Source organism: Pygocentrus nattereri, chromosome 22 (genome assembly GCF_015220715.1).
Source record: "Pygocentrus nattereri isolate fPygNat1 chromosome 22, fPygNat1.pri, whole genome shotgun sequence".
In the NCBI taxonomy this organism is placed as follows: Eukaryota; Metazoa; Chordata; class Actinopteri; order Characiformes; family Serrasalmidae; genus Pygocentrus; species Pygocentrus nattereri.
In genome coordinates, this window is record NC_051232.1 from 33,054,797 (window position 1) to 33,072,938 (window position 18,142).

Genomic DNA, 18,142 nt, shown 5'->3' on the forward strand with positions numbered 1-18,142 from the left:
TTAGTCAGCTATTAAGATTTTATAAGTCGAGTTGTGCATGCCCAGCTGCAGGGTTCTAAACCCGGATGCTAAAATACTTAATGGCTGTTTTGGCTGGACATTAAATAGATGAAGGGTGATCTCTGATTTTTTTTTGCACACTACCAGGCATATTAAAGATGAGTTAAATGTACCGGGCCCAGGCAAAGGGCCTGCTGTCCAGTGATTTTTCCTAAACACTTTCCAAGGCTTGAAACTGTCAAGACGCTCACCACTAATAAAGTTGTTGCGAGTCTGGGAGCGATTCAGTGCTCCTTGCACCCCTTGCTGCAAGCCCTTCCCTGGAGTGGGCTGCTTTGTGTACATAGAGTAGATGGAGCTGGCCGCCAGTGTCTGGGGCTTGTGGAAAGGCTGCCCGCTGGGGTCCTTGGCCCCTGGTGGTTCTGGAGTGAAAGGTCGGACAGTGGCAGCTGGCGGCGCCTCCTGCTTAGAGGGCAGGGGTAAGGTGTTGCTCTGGGATGAGGGAAGGGGCATGCGGGAGTGGGGGCCGGTAGACTGCTGCTGGCTGGCTGGCTTGCTCTTGCCAGGGAAGGTTCCTGTTATGAGACCAGGCTTGCCGTACCCAATCTGACCACCAGAGGGCAGGTTGACCTGTCTGGGTTTGCTTGGCACTGGTGGAGGAACCTTCACAGTGTTTTTGACAGCACCCTGCGAAAGAGGAGAAAACAAGGCACAGGCAAAAGGTACAGTCAAGCATGTCGGAAATTCATGGACAATCTACAGCAGTGGTTCCTAACTTTTAGTATACGCAACTTTTGAGGATGCATTTTTATTTGAAAAGGTTTCTGGAATTTTCTGCCTACTATACTATACGAATGGGTATAGGAACAGGCACTTGATCTTTACTTATTATTATTTACTATAAATGTCTTTGTTTCTGAAGAAAGTCCACTCCAGCCCGTTGTGTGTTCAGGAGAAACGAGTGAAATTAATTCATCAGTTTGTCATGAGCTGTTTCGTATGGAGCCCCTGTATTGAAATGGTGATTATTTTGTAGTAAGGTGTGGCCACAAATTAATATACTGGGGCCTTGAATTAAGAGTCTTGTCACTAGGTAGCATCAATATATGAATTGGTGGCCTCAATTCATAAAGTTGGGTCCACATGTGTGTCTGTATCGCTGTTGCCGGAGCAAAACCTTGTATCTCCAAAATGGTAACTTCACAGGAGAAGGAAAAACCTACTTTAATCAATGGAAGTCAATGGAACCAGAATTTTTTTCTGTGTCATTTTGGCTCATTTCTGAGTTTCTTTTGGTCCATCCATCATGAAATTCACACACAATGTAAAGAGCAAGAGGTATTTTCTTATTTTGTGAAAAACTGAAAAACAACAAAGAGAGATACAAGGTTTTGTTCTGACAGCAGCAAGATATACACGATATATATATATATATATTTCTCTCAGGTGTCGCTGTGTCAGTAAAATATCTTCGAGACTGGACACTGAATCTCAAACCCAAGGTGTGCAACATAGCGCGAAAGCCCTGGATCTCAACGACCTAGAAGGTCAGACTGCAGGTCACACAGCAACAAAGTCTCGCCTGGCTAGTAGCTACGACAAGGCAGACAGAGATTTATGCCAAACATTGAGACGAATGGACTTATTAGCATTTATAAGAACCGCAGCTGGAACGGTGGAGCGGGAAAACTGGAACGAGAAGCTGGAGAAAGGGAAGCGACTTAAATCAGTCGAACGCTGAGAGACATGTTGCTCCGGAAAAGGTTGTCCCCATGATCAAACAAAGTCTTGGGACCCTCTCCTCTGCCTCCCACTTGAGCTTGCGTAATTTAGGGGTCAGATTTGATCAATCCTTGTCGTCCGACACCCATGTTGGGCAGCTTACCAGGTCTTGCTTTTTTCACTTAAGAAATATAAATTACAAAAGCAGAGTTAGAAATGCGTATACTCGCCTTTATTTCATCTCGTTTAGACTATTGTAAAGCTCTTTTCTTCGCTGAGTGAGTCTGCTTGCTCTCGGTCGTTTGCAGGCTATTCAGAAAGCTGATGGAAGACTACTGACAAGGTCAAATAGAAGGTCCCACATCACCCCCGTACTAAAATCTCTCGTGGCGATCGAGCATTTGAGGTTATAGCACCTAGATTACGGAATGGGCAATTGGTCTGTATTAGGTTTCTGTCCCATGTGTATTTGTGTTGTGTTTGTCTTTTGTTTAACGTTATGTTTTTGTTTTTATAAAGCACTTTGTGACCTATGTCTGTGAAAAGTGCTGTATAAATACATTTTACTTACTTACATGTTACTAGAAACTATTCTAGTTTTAAGGAAAAGTTTCCTGTCGGAGACGGGAGGAAAGCTGCTATAGCTGAGCCAAAGCGTAAAGCAGAGTCTGCGTTTTCGTTTTTATTGTTTAGTCTATAATAGGACATTAACACACACTGAGACATACTGGACATTAAGGTGGTTTGACTTTGTTGAAAGGACAAAATGTCTCTTCTAAACATTTGGGTTGTGACACCTGACCTAAACAGGCTTTAACGCAGAGGGAGTCGGTGGGATTTCTCACTCACTCATTCTTTTTTTTTTTTGTTATGTGCTGCCACAGACTGTCCGGGCGCTGCACTTCCGCACTTCCAAGTACCGCCTTTTACGTTCCGTCAACATTACGTTACAAATTAAATATGTAGAAAATCGATTTTTGACATTTGTGAATTGATTCAGAATCGTCCACGTCCGCATCGCGATGCATCAAAGATCAGTTTGTTTATTTATCGGAAAACTGTTGTGTTTGTTAACACAAATATCTAATCAGCCAATCACACGGCAGGAACTCGGTGCATTTAGGCACATAGAGGTGGTCAAGACGACTTGCTGAAGTGCAGACCGAGCATCAGAACGGGGAAGAAAGGGGATTTAAGGGGCTTTGAACGTGGCGTGGTTGTCGGTGCCAGACGGGCTGGTCTGAGTATTTCAGAAACTGCTGATCTGCTGGGATTTTCACACACAACCATCTCTAGGGTTTACAGAGAACGGTCCAAAAAAGAGGAGATATCCAGTGAGCGGTCAGTTGTGTGGATGAAAATGCCTTGTTGATGTGAGAGGTCAGAGGAGAACGGGCAGACTGGTTCCAGATGATAGAAAGGCAGCAGGAACTCAAATAACCAACCAACATCTCTGAGGAACGTTTCCAACACCTTGTTGAAAGTCTGACACAAAGAATTAAGACAGTTCTGAAGGGAAAAGGGGGTCCAACCTTTTACTAGCCAGGTGTACCTAATAAAGTGGCTGGTGAGTGTATATCCTCTGTATATACATATGTACACTCTACACACTCTGTAGTTCTGTATGTGAGTATCTTCTACGTTAAGGCATGCATTCTGTTTGCTGTGCACTTCAGTAAATATTTGACCTTTCAGCATTATTTAGTACAAGTTTAAAACAATATATCAGTCAGTCATTCTTCCTATTTCTTGTTTATCTACTCATTCATTTTAAGGTAAACATTGACCAAAACTAAATATGGTACATCTAGTCAATTTTGCCACTGTATGGACCCTTTGTGTATTGTGAGGTTGCTGGTAACACCCAGCTCTGGCACTAAGGTTTTACCTTGTTGGTGGAATAAATTAGACGGATTAGAACAGCAAACAGTGGATCCTAAGACAAGACCAGATGAGAACCACTGCTCTAAAGAAATCTCTCGCTAGTTTTCACACCCAACAACAGTATAAACATTTCTGGCCAGATTCAATTCCACTAAACCACATGTGCCTGCAACTTAAGCTACTACCTGGGCGTCCCTCACAAGGTCCTCGCTGCTTTGGTTCTTGCGCAAGGATGCCGCAGGCGGCTCGGTGGGCTCGAACATGGAGACTGGCCGCACCTTTCGGTCCTGCTGGCCACGTTTCAGCACTTCTGTGTCATCTGGAGCCGCGGGGCGGGGGGGTGACAGGAGGACACATATTAGCATTCATGGCACAACTAGGTGCAGCACAGCTACAACGTGGGGGGCAAGGTCACAGCAGAGCTTTATTAGCTGTAATCAAATCGAGGTCTGGGTGCAGTGTGTAGGGTCACCTTGCTCTGCTGGAGCCTGGCTTGGCATACGAGGAAGAGTGGAGGAGCCATGGACAGCGCTGGGCTCCGTGGCGGGTGAACTCCAGTCGGCCACCTTTGCTGACTGCAGCCCTGTAGGATGAGGAGGCGGTGAGGTTATATGAGATAATACAGAAGCGATTTGACAGAGTTCGTCTGGCAATGGGTTCACTGCACCGCATGGGATTAACTCTCTGTGAGATAATTTCCCAGGAAAGGAAAAGCATTCTTCACTAGAAGGCCTAGAGGGGGTTTTTACTTAAGAAGCTACTGCACTCCAGAAGAGATAGGAAGCGATAACAGAATCAGACTGGCCAGAACACACACAGAAAACGTTGCTTTGCATAGGAAAAGCCTTCTGTTTCCAGCTGACCCATTTCTAGATGTAGGAGAGGGAAAAAAAAAAAAAAAAACAAAAACCAAAAAAAAAAAAAAAAAAAAAAAACACAGCATAACACAGCAAACATTCCAATGCTGGGAAGACGAAATGGGGTAAAGACGGATCCTTTAAATCGACTACATGGTTTACCATCTCAAAACACTTGAGAATAATAATGAAAAAAAAAAAGAAACGAGCACTCAGTATCAACACGCCGCAACTCGGTCAACCGCAGTTCGAAGCTTGCTCTCTTGCACGCACGCACACACACACACACACACACACACACACACACACACACACACACACACACACACACACAAAAACAACAAACACTGCCAAAGATCTGTGTACCTTTTCTCTTGGCCCGCAGCTCTTTCAGCGGCTTAAGCAAGAACATTGCTTCTAAAGAAACGCAAAGCACAGACAAAACTGAACATGTAAGCAATGGGACAGGGGGAAATAAAAATAACGAAATGGTCAATATCCCACGGACTAAACCAGAAAAGGAAAATGTGAGAAAGCTTCTAGGGAGCGAAACAGTCTGGCATGAGAAGCTAAACGGGACCGGTATCATCCCTCCACTCGGCCCGGATAAGGGACGGCTGCTCTTCGGACGAGATGTTCGCACGATCTGCTTGATCTCTCCTCTTCGACTCTCCAACATCCTTCTCCTTCTTTCTCACTGCATATTGGGTCATCATGCGGAACTGATTGAACGCAGCATCGCGGCAGACTTGAGAAAACCTGTTACATTTAACTCCTGCCTATCCCCAACAGACCAAGTGGCAAAAAAGTTGGGAAGATTTGAGAAAACGAGAACAGTGGGCCCAGGGAGGTCTGTTCTTTACTAATTGCTGTTTTGACAGAGACTCATTTTGACTACAAACGGGCTCCGTAGGGAGGATTATTTAAGAGAAGAACTGGGTGAGCAAGGCTGACTCATCCTTTTGTGAGAACCGAAGAGGAAAAAGTGAAAGGGGGGAGTGGTGGTGGAGGGGAGGATGTGTCATGGTGGGGTTGAATGGTCAGTATGTGTGCTGTCCTGCCACGGGTCAGCGTTGAATGCCTTACTCAGGTCTCTGCTCTGACATGGAGCTGCCATCGAGCACCTAATGAATCACACGCTGCTGCAACACTGAGGGGTCACTGCCAGCAACGTCAGCCTCCAACGAAGGGTCATTATCACAGCACATGGCCACAAATGGCAGGACGCAGAGCCAGACAGTCCTCAACTTTTAAATTCATTTTCATAATAAATGCTTTAGCACTCCTGGCACAGTGAAACTGCTATTGTAAAAACGTACTGCAATTTCAACTACAGTCGAAGAATTTCTTGATCAGCATATAAATTCAGCGTTTCTCACATCTTAAAATGGGACTCCTGGGACGAGAAGATGTAACTGAATGTAAAGCGGTCGGTCATGATTATGAATTATTGAATGAATTACTCTGACACTTCTTACCTGATTATAAATGAACTCCTGCTCAGACAACTGAACTTCTTCAAAATGAATATATAATGTAAAACTTGGTTCAGTTCCATGTATGATGTACTGCATTTTAAAATAACAATTCTGTGAGTTAATGATAGTCGTGAGCTGGAGGTCAGGGAACCAGCCTCGTGACCGGAAGTTTGCCGGTTCGATCCCCAGTGCCGACAGCACATGACTGAGGTGACCTTGAGCAAGACACCTAACCCCCAACTGCTCCCCAGGCGCCGTGGATAGGGCTGCCCACCGCTCCGGGCAAGTGTGCTCCCTGCCCCCTAGTGTGTGTGTGTTCACTAGTGTGTATGTGGTGTTTCACTACACAGATGGGTTAAATGAGGAGGTGGAATTTCCCCGTTTGTGGGGTTAAAAAAGTATCACTAAACATACGCATGACAACTGTGGTAGCCTTACCACCCAGTCTGAAGCAGATTGGCAAGAAAAGTCCAAAAATTCAATCCGTTTAAAAACTTTACATTAGAGTCTCCTAAACATCACTAAAAAATGACTCTTTAAAAAAACCTTCGACTGAAAAACTAAAGTTCTTTAGGACATCAGAAGTGTTTTCTATGACGGGGGTCACCAATTTTATCAGCAAACAGTCTTTGCTGCTACAGGTTTTCGCTCCAGCCAAACAGTTGGAGGTAACAAACTGTTTGAAGACGGAGACCAACTCTTAACAGAGAGAGAAAATGAGGGAAAGTGAATCAAACATGTGACACTGCACCACAGCAAACCAAAAATCCACCGTTTTCTACCTTCAGAGCTGAGCATTACATCATAGCCATTCTCCAGTCGTTCTAAAGGAGATGCGGCAGAACTCTCCTCTCCTGCTGCGAATGCAGAACCCATTCAGTGCTACCAGCTTTCATTAGAGGCTCATCACAGCCTAGCATGCATTACAGGGCCTCAGCCCAGTGGTGGGTGTACGGGGAGGCATACCTGGGCCAGGTTTGCCCTGGTTTAGCGCTGCGCTCTTGTCCTGAGTCGGCAGCGTGGCTGTGCCGTCTGGGTAGGTGGGCTTCACTAGCAGCTCGTGTCTCACTGGGCCGCGAGGCATGGTGGACGACTGAATGTATGGTCCAACAGCAGCCACCCGAGAGGGGCCCACCGGCTGGGGCGCCTGACCATCAGGCGGCACCTGGGGGTGACAAAGAAAGACAGACAGACAGACAAGAATGAATATAAGAATGAGGAAAACGATAAGAGCAAAGAAACAGTGGAGATCAAAAGCAAGTCAGAGGGAGAAAAAGCAAAAGAAAGAGGTAAAAAAAGAAAAACAGGATGAAATAAGAGTTAGAAAAAAGACGCAGAAAACGGAGAACGACAGGACGATGCCAAGGCGAAGAGAGTAAGACGGGAAGAAAAAAGAAAAATAAATGAAATGCTGTTGAATCACTGAGAACAGACTTGCTCAATGCACTTTCAAAAGCACAAACATGAGTAACACTATCAATAGCTTGCTAATTTACTACAGGCTGAATAAATCCTTTCTGCCAGTCTTACAGTCACTTACGACGCAGCTGAGAAACTGCCTCTGGCACTAAGGCAGATGGAAAAAAACCACAGGTATATTTAATGGATGAACCCATAATTAATGCAACTAAGTGCTCTCAGAGGAAAAAAACTTGGCAAACATAAAATACCTCCCCAAGCAAACGTACAGGCTTGTTTGAGTTTGTAGCATTCTTAAAAAAAATAAAAAACACAACTATGTGTAAAATGACTTTGCAAGGAATGAGTCAGCAAAAATAATGAGCGAAGGTGTCTGAATCTTCACTACTGCCAAGATGCGTTTTTCTCCTTTTGGCAACCAAAGAGCAAACTGTGTCAAAAACTCTTATGCAACTCAAAAAGGAATCTAACTCAAGCCATGCCCCTTAAAAAGAAAGAAATCCATGACTTTAAGTACTATTTTCCCCTTCCTCCATAAATCCAACGTCAAAACAGCACGGATGAGCCGATTAACAGCGTCCAGTTCAGCAGCTTTACCTTAAGTTGGGGGTCTTTTGAAGCCTTCTCCTTAACAGGGAAGCCATTCTTGAGAAAAACAAGAACAAAGAAACTTCAGCACATTAAAAAGAGCAGATGAACACTCGTCTTCGGTTACAGAAGAGACGGCCGCTTTCATCGAGACACCGGGGTGAGAGAAAGAGGGAGATTCGTGTTAGTCTGGCACAAGCCGGAATAGAAATCATAGAGAGAGCCCACTCAGGTTCGGACCAGCATGCTTGCTTGGTAGCGTCAACCCGTTTTCTTGGCAGCGATGAAAGAAGGAAAGGCAAATCTCTTTGTGTTAGTTTGAAAAAGCCAATTCATTAAGATTCCACACAGAACCGTTACTAAAAGAAATTCACACCAAGACGGGCAGAAAGCACGCTTGGGTTTTCTTTCAAGTGCCATAACAAACCCACCTCCACCATCGTCTAAAGGGTCTTATTTTGCCACCCGAAAGAGTGTGAGGAGTGACGGGGCAATACATTTTAAAAAAGGGGGATTTCATTGCATCAAAAGAGCTTCATTAAACTGAGAAATTACTGCATCGACATGTTCAAAGGGATCAGATCGCTGCGTAAAATCTAATATGATTCAAGTCGTGAAGTGTGCAAGTGTTCTTTTATTATCAAGACTGGATTACTGGTAACCAGGCACCCACACGTAAATCTCAAAAGAGAGGGATAAACGCTGTAAATCGACATGTAATTTAGTCTTCATGCAAAAGTAAATCAACTCGGTTTCAACGACAGCATATTCACTCAACAACCAGAGACTTTTTAACAAGCCTTCATGTAATGTGACGGGTCATATTGTGTAATAATCAAAACATCATGAAAAGAAAATACAAATAAAATACAAAACAGATTCTCTTTCCAAACCTACCATCACAATATTTTGGTACTATTATTATAACCGTTATGACCATTTGTAGAAATTGTTAGTAGAAACTGAACCGAGGTGTCAGGGCTGCAGACGTCCATACACACCATCAGTCGAGAGGAGAGAAAACACGGTTTCACGGTAATTCATGTGTGAAACACCCAGCCCAAGTAGAAGAAAAGGAGTCTTACTTCAATCTGTGCAGGGTCTAAGACGCCTGGGATCTGTGGCTTATAGAGGAAACAAAACTGGGCTTAACTTTGCATCCACTAGGGGGCGCTTTCTGAAAGACTGCAATGCCTGCCTAAGGATTTACTCCTAACTGAAGTGCAGAAACCACCTTTCATTCAAGTAACTTCCAGTCAAAATAGCCAAAGCAGCATTTATCGGAAAATTTCACAGAAGCACAAACAACTAAATATAATATCACATGGTTCAGTATTGAGTTTGTCCAAGTTTTGCCTTTATTATAACTTCTATTCCTAACAGGCACTAACATCTGTCTGCAGAGTCGCAGAGCCACAGGTCCGCTCCAGCAGGTTCAAGCCAGTGACGTTCAGAAAACTTGTTTTGGTTTTTCTTAGCCAGTTTTAGGGTAATCAACATTTTCGTCGTTTTATGCAGGCTTCCATTATTTTATATTTTAAGATTTTGGCAACATCAAACGTGGGTTTGAACACATTTAGAGATTCACAAGGGTAAATACCACACAAACTACAGCTTATGTGATCTGGGTAAACTTATGGGTTATGTAGACCTATAGCTCAGTTAAGTTACCCTTAGTGCGAAGACTATAGGCGTAATTACATTAATATTAAGCTTTAGGCTAAAGCAAACTTTAGGTTTTGAACATATTCCTGCTAAAAAAAAACATAGAAACCATCGTTTCTTTGGTTACCAATGACTGATTTGTACGCAGTCACTGTTTACATCAGAGACGCTGATGAGGAGGTGGTGGTTGGTTAGTGTGGTGGTTAACACCTTTGATTTCTACACTGTAGACTGGGGTTCAATCCTCGACCAGGGCACGCACCCTATACTATACCAATAAGGGTCCTTGGGCAAGACTCCTAACACCACCTTGGCCTTCCTGTGTAAAATGATCAAATAGTAAGTCGCTCTGGATAAGAGCGTCAGCCAAATGCTGTAAATGTAAATGTAAATAAATGAGGCCGACTGCTGGACGAAGTATGAATGGGACGTTTTTTACGCTCAACTTTCCTATAAGGACTTTGTTTGCATGGCACAATCGCATGGACCTACTGCACATGCGCTCCACTGGCCTGAAACGGGTGTAAATCTATGGCTCTGAGGTTCTGCAGTCACATCTTTTTTAAGGAGCCTCACTTTCACTTTGTCAAAGAAATCTGAAGGTATATTTCTCTACACCTCCAGCATTCAGTCTTAGAAAGGAGTCGCATCTTCTGCCTTTTCTTCTGCTGAGGTCTGGACTGTGGGGTGGACAGCCCATTTTTCTAAGAAAACCAGCCCTCAGTGAGGTTCTTCTTGATCAGCTACGCATCCTTCCCGACCCACAGCGCTGAGTGGTCTCCTCACAGTGGAAGGATGGACAGAAACACCTGTGGATGTTTTCAGATCTCAAGCAGCTTGATGTTCTCCTCTCTCTCAAACATGAAGGTTTTCAGTGCTGTTTATCTGATTAAACCAAAATTTTAGAATTTTTTTTTTTTTATTTCCCCCCTTAAGGCTGTTTTGACTGGAGATTAAATAAATGAAAAGGTTCTCACTGACAAGGATTTATTACCACCCACCCCTAATTCTTCTGTGATATGAAGTCAGATATTCACCAGCTTCTTGTTTGACTTTTCCCGTTCCACCTTAAATGGAGCAACGGTTACGTTCTGGTGCTTCAGGCATCAGAACTGCCGGACTATTTAAGGTAGAACGGAAAATATAGATAGCTAGCTGCTGAAACATCATCATACTTTTAGCAATTTATGCTTGCTTTGAAGAAAAGGACAATAATACATTGAAACGAGAAACTAAGACAATACAGTGGTCAACGTAAATTTTACAGAGAAGATACATTTGTGGGTCTCTTTGGTCTCTTGCTCAGTCGTCTTGCCGGTTTTTCCCTTTTTCTTGTAACACTGTTTGGAGTGAGCCTCTGAAAAATCTCCATTTGGAGGGTCATGTAAACACTTCGCCCTAACCCTCTATCTCACCAGGATACCTCACAGCTAAAACAGGGCTACGGGTGAAGCGGTAGGGGCGAGGGGTGAAATGGGGCTACATCTTCCTCAGGATGGACAGCAGTCCAGGACCAAGCTTAATCCCTGTCTACTGTTACCAGTTCAAGGCATCTAGCACAGTGGTGTCATCGGTGTTATTGAAAGGAAACCGATAAGATTGATGTGGTTCTGTTGTACTGATGTTTTTGTCCTGAGCTCCTTATTGAATCGCACTGATGAGATTCAGCTGGTGCCTTTTGGGAACCGAGTGCTGGTCCCCAACCCAAGCTGTGACAGGTGAGAACGGAGGCCATGCTGCAGGTACTCACAGGAAGGTTCTCCTTCTGCTGCAGAGCTGCTTTCTTCTTCCACAGGCGATCACGGAGCTCACTGACTCGCTTGTCCATGGCAGCCACCTCCTGGTTCTTCTTGTTCAGGCTCTCCCTCTGCTGCTGCAGCTTGGCGTTCTGCTCCTGGTTCATGTTGTTCCGCAGCTGTTTGGAAGAAGCTGTTACTGCAGTTTTAGGCATTTTTCCAGGTTTTACAATGCAGTTCAGAGTAAGAGGACCGATTTAGGACAATCTCTCCTTTATTTAGAAACATACAAAAGGTTGTGTAAAGAAAAACATGACCTGAGATCAACGCTTAGCCTGAGGTAGGTTTAATAAACATGGGGCCTGATGTGACCTGAGGTAACCTGATGGCCGAAATTCTGGGTCACACTACACACAAACTAAAAAAAACAAAAACGTTCATCTGCCTTAAAACAGGTTTGTGCACCACAAGGTCGGAAACTGCATGTGTCAACACAAGCCAGCAAAGGGACATACAAAAGATACACAAAACTATATTGAAACTGGGCCAAGTGAAATTCCAGTTTACACACAACAAATAGAACTGTCTTCACTATTCAACATCAATAATTATGCGCATTTTTTATTCCTAATGTTATTTAAACCCTGAAAAAAAAAAAAAAACACCGCAAAAAAAAAAATAGTATCTTGTCAAGGAAATTTATCCTAATTCTAGTCGATACATCCAATATTTCTTCTGTTAAGATCGTTGAGACTGCGCATGTAAAGATTATTTAACTTATTTCGTTATAACTTATTAAGTTACTTAAGTCATTTGAAACAAGCTAAATCAGCCGCCCAGTATAGCCCCGTCTTTTTAGACAGGGCTATTTAAAAATGATTTAAAATTAGGGCAATTTTACTTGACCAGATACTATTTTTGTGCAGTGAAGGCTTATTACACAAAAAAAATGTTTACATAAACATTTTGAGGTTATTTACTGTGCCTTTGCCATTCGCTCAGCTTGCAGCAGCTCAAAAAATAGGAACAAAAAGATTTATGGAGTAGTAGTAGTAGTAGTAGTAGTAGTAGTAGTAGTAGTAGTAGTAGTAGTAGTGAGTAGCTACTCACCTGTAGCTCTCTGTAGAGTCGATCCAGCTCAGCCACAGAGCTCTGGTTGTCATGGAGGGCATCCATCTTACCGTTCTTCAGCATTTCCAGCTGCCTGCTTAACTCCTCCACTTTAGACACAGCCACCACCAGCTCTCGCTGTTTCTGCTGGAACAGATTGTTCATCTGCTCGATCTCCTCCACTGTAAAGCAAACGTGAAGAAAGCTTGGTTAGCATTAGTGCAATGTATCTCCTGATGCACAATTCCAAACCCTAAAGCCCTCAAATCAGCTGGAACCAGGAGCTGCACTGAGAAAAAGCTAGAGAGAGCTAGTAGCCTCAGTAGTTTTCTACTTAATGCACATTTTGCCAAACTGAAAGCGATAAAAATGCTTACGTTGTGACTCTGTTGGAGCGAAACCTCGCTGTCACAGACTTTTAGCTATATTATATTTAAAAAAACTTTACTGACAAATTGTGGGCACGCATATAATCCGTAATTCTAAGAAATATTGGATTTAATTATTCATTAATCACCACAGTTTACAAAACTATCTTAAAAGGTCGTCGCATTTCTCCATTTTTCCCATCAAACACAGAGGTTGCATTACTTTCCACAATTTCTAGGAACAGGAAAGTTTCCCGTCTCCTCTTCAGGAAACCTGCCTACCGCCTCAGACTCAGCTGTGGTTAGAAAGGCTTATCAGACCAATCTTGTGCTGGTTCAGTGCTGCTCCCTGAGCTCATCGAATGAAGGAAGCCTATGTTCGTTAGCCAGAAGCCACTGCAAAACTCAGGGGTTGTATGCTGACCACTCACCCAGTTTTCCATTGCTGAGGCGCTTCTGCTCTACCTGGCCCTTCAGGGCTCGCACTTTTTTCAGCCGAGCCTCCTGCTTCTCCACATTCTCCCTCAGGCGCTGCAGCTTCTCCTGCTCAGAGGTTTGATGCTGCTGCCTCTGTTCTTGCTGCTTCAGGTAGCGCAGACGCTGCTCCTTGAACCCAAAGATAAGACAGAGAATATGTGAACATGTGGAATTCATCCGATTTCAAAACGCCATATTTTTACACCCGTGAGGCGCCTGGGAATCAATCACATTCCGATTGAAAGATTGGCTCATAGGGTTTATAGCTGTCCGTATGGCAGTGAACCTCAAACAGCTCAGAGCATTCGTTGTTGGCACCAACAGTTCCAAGAAAAAGGTCACCAGCATCACCAGATCTCACGCCGTGTGACTTTTTTGTGGGAATACGTTAAGGATTTCGTTTGTGATACTTTAAAAATCCCAAATCGGGGAAATTCATTTAACCTATCCGTGAAGTGAAACACCACATACACACTAGTGAATACACACACACACTAGGGGGCAGTGAGCACACTTGCCCGGAGCGGTGGGCAGCCCTATCCACGGCGCCCGGGGAGCAATCGGGGCTTAGGTGTCACCTCAGTCATGGACTGTCGGCCCTGGGGATCGACCCAGCAACCCTCCGATTACACGGCCAGTTCCCTAACCTCCAGCCCACGACTGCCCTTTTTGTGCCACTCCCATCAGCACCTGTAAAACTACATAATCTTTATGCTCATTCAAACCATTTACAGTTCACTGCATTGTTGATTGATGATTTACAAGTGAAACAGATCGTTTTGACATCAGGTGAATCGTTTTGACATCACCCTGTATAATAAAGGCTTACAGGACAAATAAGCCATTTTCATGTGTGCCTTTCACCCATGTTTCACAAAGCTGAGCACAGCTATAAATCTGCTTCACTGACAGTCAGCTAGAACGTCACATGTTGTCCGTCTCATTTTTCACCGTCACGTGGGAAACCACAGGTATTTGCTTCAGACACCCACATTCAAATTTGGTTTGCACTCAAGCAACCAGTCACCCCCCTCTCCACACGAACTCTGGTGAATCCGATTTTTACTTTTCTTCACACGTTTCACTGAACAGACAGCCATGCTCATCTTTCAGTTCTACAACCACACTAAAATAGCTTGGTTTCTTCTACCTCCCCTCTTTACCTTAGAGGCTAGGAGCTGCTGCTGGGCATCGATCTGCTGCTGCTGTCGGGCTGCCATCTCTTGCAGCTCTGCCAGAGTCATGTCCATCCGCGGAGCAGCAACCTGCAAAGGAAAAAAAACCTCAGAAAAAAAAACCACCACATCACAGCCATCTCTCACAAAGCTCAAGTTTCAGCAAAGAGGTTCACATGAGAGTTAAAGCTTTGTGAAGTTTCTGTTGTGTTCCATAAACAATCGCGCCTTTCCTGTGTGCTTGCACTGCATTCCTCTCACGGCCTCTCTAACAAGAGCGGCTCAACTTGTTTCCGACCCTATTTATATATTTTTTATTGGAGAAAAGCAGCGACACAAAGCCAGCATTAACAAACATTGCGCCAAGAACGTCAGAGAGAACGTGGCCATTAAAGAAAAGAAGAAAAAAAAAAAAAAATACCACCAACTCACCCCGTTCTCCGTCCTTCTGTCTGATGGTCCTTTTACACCATTCCTCTTCTGTTCCATTCCCCTGGCATTCGCTGCATTAAAAACAAAACAGGCCAGTTTATTCACTAATCACGTCCCATGTGACCTGAAATTCTCAAGTGAGTTTAAGTATCACAATAAATAATGTGTAATTAAATATTCCATAAGAGTAAGAAAAGCCCAAGACGTGACACTTTCATAACTCAACTGATCGGTGAAAAGGAGATTTGGCCGGATTGATCAATGGATGGATGTGTGGATGAAATTATAGAAGGATAGATGGATGGAATGAAGGATGGAATGATGGATGATGAATGGAAGGAAGGATGGATGGATAAAATTATGGTAGGATAGATGGATAGAAGGATGGAGGGAAGGAAGGATAGATAGATAAAATAATGGAAAGATAGATGGATAGAAGGAAGGATAGATGGATAGAAGGATGGAAGGAAGGATAGATAGATAAAATTATGGAAGGATAGATGGATAGAAGGATGGAAAGAAGGATAGATAGATAAAATTATGGAAGGATAGATGGATAGAAGGATGGAGGGAAGGAAGGATAGATGGATAGAAGGAAGGATAGATGGATAGATGGATGAAATTACATAAGGATGGATGGATGATGGATGAAATTATGGAAGGACAGATGGAAGGAAGGATGGATGGATAGAAGGAAGGATAGATAGATAGAAGGAAGGATAGATGGATGAAATTACATAAGGATGGATGGGTGATGGATGAAATTATGGAAGGATAGATGGAAGGAAGGATGGATGGAAGGCTAGATGGATAGAAGGATTGATGGATGATGGAGGAAATTATGGAAGGATAGAAGAATAGAAGGAAGGATGGAAGAATTGAGGAACAGAAGGATACACGGATGGAATGATGGATGGATGGATGAAATTACGGAAGGAAAGAAGGATGGATGGAGGGACGGATTAACAGTTGTGTATTATGCCTGGGAGTGTAGTCCGTCGTATAAGTTGGGCTGGCAGGAAACGGCGCACAGAGGCGTGCGGTTTCATGGAAGAGATCATTCGGTTCGGTTATTCGAACGACTTTAAAGCTCCGAAATGTTTTAACTATTAATTCACTGAATGTTTCCCACATCCCTAAACCCTTCTCGGACAACCAAGGCACAGCTTATACCCACAATGACTAAGCGGAGGCAGTACGAGACCAATCAATGAGGCAAGGCAGAAGAGGAAAAAACCTCAAGTATCTCCACTTTCAAAGGACGCAATTGTACGAACGGGGCAGGGGTCACAGGCAGGTTACCAAAACACAGACTGCTTAAAATTAGCAAAGGGCCTCAACGGGGCACAGCAGAACAAAGGGTACAGTGTGGCCATGACCAACAGATTTACCATGGCTCTCTGAGCAGGAGGCCAACAGGGCTGTTCATGGAGGAACATAATGGTGTCACAGGGCCAGAAAGCCCGATCACAAGCCTGACGTTTACGTAACGTGTATAAGCTACTATAAAAGCTCGTTTCAGTTCAAGGTCAAAGCGCACGTTCTACACCAGTCAGTAAAGTAAAGAAAGGCTACACAACTACTTCATACGTGAATCTTCCCATCACGGCATGACGGAAAGACAGAGTGCCACCAAGGTCCAGGACCGCCGATGTAGATTCTCAGGCTCTTTGTGCGCTCACCCGTCTCCTCGGCGGGGAGGATTATTAAGAGCTCTCTGCCAAGGTCGTGCTCGTTCACTTATGCTGTGATCAAAGAGAGAGCCGGGGGGGGGGGGGGGGGGGGGGGGGTGTTCACTCACCTGCCTCGCGGCCCGGCGCTCGGTTGTGCCGCAGGAAGAAGCGAACCTCGGCCCTGTGTGACCCCCAGCGCTGCAGCAGCTCCAGCATCCTCTCGCCCTCTCCCACGGCGCGCTCTGCACAAAGACACAAGCGGGTCAGCTCACGCCATCAGCTCCTCGGCGTGGGACAGAGGTGAAAGACTGCTGACACATGCCGATGATACGAGGTGTGTGCAGAACTGCTGATGAGGCAGATCACTCGGGCAGATGAGATGATTTGAGGGGCGTTATGTAAGATTTCAATTAATATTATATTGAATATTTTTACAATTAAAGTCAACATAACAATGTAGAGTATTTTCAGATTAATACATTAGATACATTATATATATATATATATATATATATATATATATATATATATATATATATATATATATATATATATATATATATATCAAAAGAGCAAGAAACAAACCAAAAGCACAATGTCCAATAAACCAAACAAAACAACCCTGTTTTTAATACGTGAAAGTCTTACAAAACTTAATATTTTAATTATAACATTAATATCTTAGGAGATGTCCTTGGTCAGTGGTTTGTAACCCTGGTCCTGGAGCGCCACAGTTTAATCCAAAGCAGCAAAATGAAGTAAAAACAATCACAACACACTTAAAAATAAAAAAATAAAAAAAGCAAACAAGAAGTAGAATTGATGGTGGACAAAACAGCCAACAGGAAATAAAATCCTCATTGGAAAATATCACAAGAATTTCACACAGAAATTTTCATGAATCCAGCCCCTGGTATAAACACTCACCGGACACTTTATTCAGTTGCTTGTTAACACAACTAGCTAATCAGCCAATCACACGGCCGCAGCTCACTGCATTTAGGCGTGTAGAGGTGGTCAAGACAACCTGCTGAAGTGCAGACCGAGCATCAGAACGGTGAAGAAAGGGGATTTAAGGGGCTTTGAACGTGGCGTGGTTGTTGGTGCCAGACGGGCTGGTCTGAGTATTTCAGAAACTGCTGATCTGCTGAGATTTTCACGCTCAACCATCTCTAGGGTTTACAGAGAACGGTCCGAAAAAGAGGAAATGTCCAGTGAGCGGTCAGTTGTGTGGACGAAAATGCCTTGTTGATGTGAGAGGTCAGAGGAGAATGGGCAGACTGGTTCCAGATGATAGAAAGGCAGCAGAAACTCAAATAACCAACCAGAATCTCTGAGGAACGTTTCCAACACCTTGTTGAAAGTGTGACATGAAGAATTAAAGCAGTTCTGAAGGCAAAAGTGGGTCCAGCCCTTTACTAGCCAGGTGTACCTAATAAAGTGGCCAGTGAGTGTAAACCAAGGGGGTCGATGGCAGCAACAGTAAAATTAGCTCAGCAATAGTTAAAAAAAAAAATAAAAAATCCCACAAATTTCATAAAACATCTGAAAAACTGCC

At 43.8% G+C, this 18,142-nt stretch overlaps 1 protein-coding gene across 3 annotated transcripts in view; it reads right to left on the reverse strand.

The window, feature by feature from the left end:
• tp53bp2a (tumor protein p53 binding protein, 2a) overlaps positions 1–18,142 on the reverse strand; it is a 49,282-nt gene that overhangs the window by 12,662 nt on the left and 18,478 nt on the right. Inside the window, exons 3-14 of one of the 3 annotated variants that reach the window (XM_037532667.1) lie at positions 16,713–16,826; positions 14,912–14,982; positions 14,468–14,569; positions 13,259–13,433; positions 12,460–12,641; positions 11,364–11,528; positions 9,034–9,072; positions 7,958–8,005; positions 6,908–7,106; positions 4,079–4,189; positions 3,792–3,925; positions 252–687 (exon numbers count right to left, since the gene is read on the reverse strand). In XM_037532667.1, coding sequence (XP_037388564.1) covers positions 252–687; positions 3,792–3,925; positions 4,079–4,189; positions 6,908–7,106; positions 7,958–8,005; positions 9,034–9,072; positions 11,364–11,528; positions 12,460–12,641; positions 13,259–13,433; positions 14,468–14,569; positions 14,912–14,982; positions 16,713–16,826 — 1,776 coding nt within the window. The remainder of the gene's footprint in view (positions 1–251; positions 688–3,791; positions 3,926–4,078; positions 4,190–6,907; positions 7,107–7,957; positions 8,006–9,033; positions 9,073–11,363; positions 11,529–12,459; positions 12,642–13,258; positions 13,434–14,467; positions 14,570–14,911; positions 14,983–16,712; positions 16,827–18,142) is intronic. The other 2 variants (XM_037532668.1, XM_037532669.1) reach the window with 2 other exon arrangements.